This window comes from Sceloporus undulatus, unplaced genomic scaffold (assembly GCF_019175285.1).
Source record: "Sceloporus undulatus isolate JIND9_A2432 ecotype Alabama unplaced genomic scaffold, SceUnd_v1.1 scaffold_3712, whole genome shotgun sequence".
Classification (NCBI taxonomy): Eukaryota; Metazoa; Chordata; class Lepidosauria; order Squamata; family Phrynosomatidae; genus Sceloporus; species Sceloporus undulatus.
In genome coordinates this window covers 1-3,941 of record NW_024806632.1, presented here as the reverse complement: position 1 = coordinate 3,941, position 3,941 = coordinate 1, and the positions used below count along the sequence as shown (strand labels likewise).

General features: G+C 44.9%; 1 protein-coding gene across 1 annotated transcript; it reads left to right on the top strand.

Annotated features, from left to right (window-relative positions):
• Positions 1-177: 177 nt before the first annotated feature.
• Positions 178-2,407, top strand: LOC121918068 (HAUS augmin-like complex subunit 8; the record flags this gene model as incomplete). Its single annotated transcript, XM_042444176.1, has 4 exons — positions 178-427; positions 817-891; positions 1,018-1,176; positions 2,230-2,407. Coding segments are annotated over exons 2-4 (382 nt in total), but the record flags the coding sequence as incomplete, so codon positions are not given.
• Between the last annotated feature and the right edge of the window lie 1,534 nt (positions 2,408-3,941).

Here is a 3,941-nt window from a genome sequence, read left to right as displayed (position 1 = left end):
CTTGGACTTTTACTACATCTGGCCATAGGGAACCTGGTTTCAATTATTATTATATATATATTTTAAATGATACATGTTTTATCGTGTTGTTTTCTTCTGAAGGGCAGCAAGATTCCTGTATCTTCTTAATAGTGCCATGGAGAACTGTTGTTCACAGTCCAGGCGATCTGTCCTTCTTAGTTTTGGCTACCTTATCTCTCGTCTGTAAAAGAAACAAAATAGGGAGTGTACCATTCCTTGCAGCCACAGTGGGAGCTACACTCTCCCCACTGGAATCTGAGGCTCTGGCCTAACAGCTCCCAACCATAGGAGAACATGACTTTGAGTTTGGGCCTCTCTGTTTGCCTGCTTTCCAGATAAAACCTGCTTCAGGACAGCAATTTCAAAGGTCGGCATAAAAGGCTCTAGAGAGACAAAGCAAACTTTGGTGAGTGATGCCAGGTCACAATTGTTGTGTGTGAGCCATTCTTTGACGATGGGAACTATGTTCAGAGCTATGCCATTGCTGCCTCTGGATCTCGCTTCCACTGTGGATAGGATCTGGGCAGCTTCCTTCATGCTGACTTGCTTCTCAACTGTTCTGCAATGTGACACATGAGCCATTTTCCTAACCTAAGGAAAATGGCCTTGGTCTTTGGGATGACTTTTGCCAATGGTGGAATTCTCTACCAAATTATGTGCACTGATGACCATCAACTTGGACAGCCTCAAAAAATAACTAGGTCAATTGGCGGAAAATAAGATTGTCAGTGACTATGGGGTATGCTGGCTATACATTAGGTCTGTTAAGAAGGAAACCTTCTTTTTTTCTTTCAGTTACCTGCCAATACCGAAGATCTGATTGAGATGCTGGATTCGCAGTCATTGCTGTTAACCTATGCCTCCATCAAGGTAAAGGGCTTGCAGGCATCGACTGCTTAGTTATGCTTTAAAGATATATACACGAGTGAGTAAATGAAAACTTTTTGAGTGGCCTGGCTTTGTGATCTTGAACTTAGAAATCTTTTACCATAATAGATGGAGAAAAACCTTGCCCGCTTGGAAGGGGAAGCAGAAAGAAACCTGCACGCTCTGTCCAAGAAAGCTGAAAGGCTCCAGATAGAAGCTCAGAGAAAGAAGCGATTGCTGGAGCGTCTAAAGCAGGAGAGCAAGCTAAATGAAGCCGTGGACAGACAGGTCAGGCATATGGCTTTACATCAATATTTGTATGCTGCTTCCATAAGTACTGGGATATTCCAAGGGGGAAGGCATGTGCATTACCATGACCTGCCATTATAATTTGTCACTGTGTACCTTCAAGTCATTTCTGACTAATGGTGACCCTAATGTGAATCTATCATGGGGTTTTCCTTGGCAAGATTTGTTCACAGGGGATTTGCCATTGCCTCCCCTGAGGCTGAGGCCATGTGGCTTGCCAGCTGTCCAGAAGGTACCTTAGGAAGCTATAGCCAGGAGGATGGATGTTGACAATAACAAATGACAATCAAGAAAAACTTTCAGTAAATATAATATAATCCATGCAATGCAGTTGAAAAAAGGTTCAAATCTGCTCAACCATGGCAACCTGCTGTGTCACCAGACACACACTCTTCAAAGAAATCTTGCCAAGACAAATCTTTGATAGGTTGAAGGCACATAGTAGCGACAACCATGAATCCATGCAGTGAATAGAGCAACATAAGTGCCTCCCATTTCTGCAGAGCTAGAGTCTTCACATCATGGAGACTGCAGCTGTAGTGCAAGTGCAGTTCCATTCACACCTTGCAAGAGGTTTGTTTTGTTTTTACTGCAGCTGCCAGTATCCCACTGACTGAGGGATTCCGGGAGTATATGCAGTATACAAACAAGGAAACTATGTGCGATGGCATTTTTCTTCAAGAGAGGTTGACTACAGGAGCATGTTCTGAATTTGGTGGTTCTTGTATGTTGAGAAGATAGTGGAAAGGTTTGTGGGAAATTTTATGTGAGATAAAGATTCTGCCTAAACATTAGGAAGAACTTCCTGACCATAAGAGCTGTTAGACAGTGGGACACGCTGCCTCGAAGGGTGCTGGAGTCTCTGTTTGACCTTCTTAAGCAGAGGCTGGATGACATCTGCTTTGGTTGGGTATTCCTGCATTGCAGAGGGTTGGGCTCCTCCAAATCCATGGTTCTATGATTATTTGGGGTTCTAGCTCAGTTGGGGTTTTGGGGTGACCTCCCGTGACTTTCCTTTGCCCTCATCCCTAGCTCGAAGCCCTTGGCCCTATAGCTGAGCAGTGTGTCCACTTCCGAGAGCAATACAAGCACTTTGCCACAGCCCTGGAGTCAACAAGGCATGAGCTGCCTGTGAAGGAGATCTACATGAGAAAGGACAAAGGCCAGTACCTTGGTATGGAGACATGCAGTGCTTTCTCACTGCCAGCCTGTCATAATAATAATAATAATAATAATAATAATAATAATAATAATATAGTTTATTTATACCTCCTGCCTTTCCCATGGATCGAGGCGGGATTACAACCTTAAAAGACACTTAGTACAATTTACAATCAATACAACAATAAATTACTAACACTGAATTTACCAAGAATTCCTATTAGTTCTCTAAAAATTACAACTCGTCCATTAGCGAAAAGTCAGAGTCAAGGAAGAGCAGTCGTCATAACCTTTTTATATGGAATTTAGTGGATAAGCCCACCAGAAGAGATCCGTTTTGAGTGCCTTCTTCAAGGCCTCTAAGGTAGTAACAAGATGGATCTCTTCCAGTAGGTCATTCCATAATCTTGGGGCCGTGGCAGTGAATGTCTTAGGTGAAGTTGCCATCAACCTGGTATTATAATATATTCTAGTAAGAACTTCCCAGATGTTCTGAGAGCGCAGGCAGATTATGTAGAGAGAAGCGCTCCCGCAAGTAACTTGGGCCCGAGCCATGTAGGGCTTTAAAGGTAATAACCAATGCCTTGTCTGGCACCCGGATACCAATTGGCAGCCAGTGAAGAGATTCAGTATTGGTATTATATGGTCAAACCTAGAGGTTCCAGTAACCAATATGGCTGCTGCATTTTGAACCAAATGAAGCTTCCAAATTTGGTACAAGGGTAGCCCCAAGTAGAGCGCATTGCAGAAATCTAACCAAGAGATTACCAGTGCAAGTACTACTGCTTCAAGGCCATTTCTGTCCAGGAAGGGACACAGTTGGCGTATCAACCGAAGCTGATACCAAGCACTCCTGGCCGTCGCATCTATTTGGAATGACAATTGTAAGGATGGATCCAGGAGTACTCCCAAACTGCAAACCTCGTCCTTTAGGGGAAGTGTGACCTCATCCAGGACTGGATGACAGAACGCCATCCCTGGACTTGGAGTACCTATCGCGAGTACCTCTGTTTTCTCTGGATTCAGCCTGAGTTTGTTTTCCCTCATCCAGCCCATTACCGATCTAAGACAGGCATCCAGAGGAGAGATGCCATCTGTAGTCACTGCTATAGTCGGGGACATAGAGAAATAAATTTGGGTGTCATCAGTGTACTGATGACACTGCACCCCATATCTCCAGATGATCTCTCCCAGCGGCTTCATCTAAGTGTTGAAAAACATGGGGGACAGAATGGTGCCCTGAGGGACGCCAGATGTCAGCTCTCTCTTGGAAGAGCAGCTGTCTCCCAGCATCACCATCTGGAATCTGCCTGAGAGGTAGGAATGGAACCACTGGAGTGCAGTGCCCCCAATACCTAACTACCTGAGGCGCGCCAGAAGGATACCATGGTCTATGGTATTGAATGCCGCTGAGATGTCCAAGAGCACCAGCAGGGTCACACTTTCCCTGTCAATGCCCAGACAGAGATCATCGACTAAGGCGAGCATGGCGGTCTCAACTCTGTATCCCACTCTGAAACCAGTTTGAAATGGGTCTAGATAATCGGCTTCATCCAAGACAGCTTGGAGCTGGAAGGCAACTG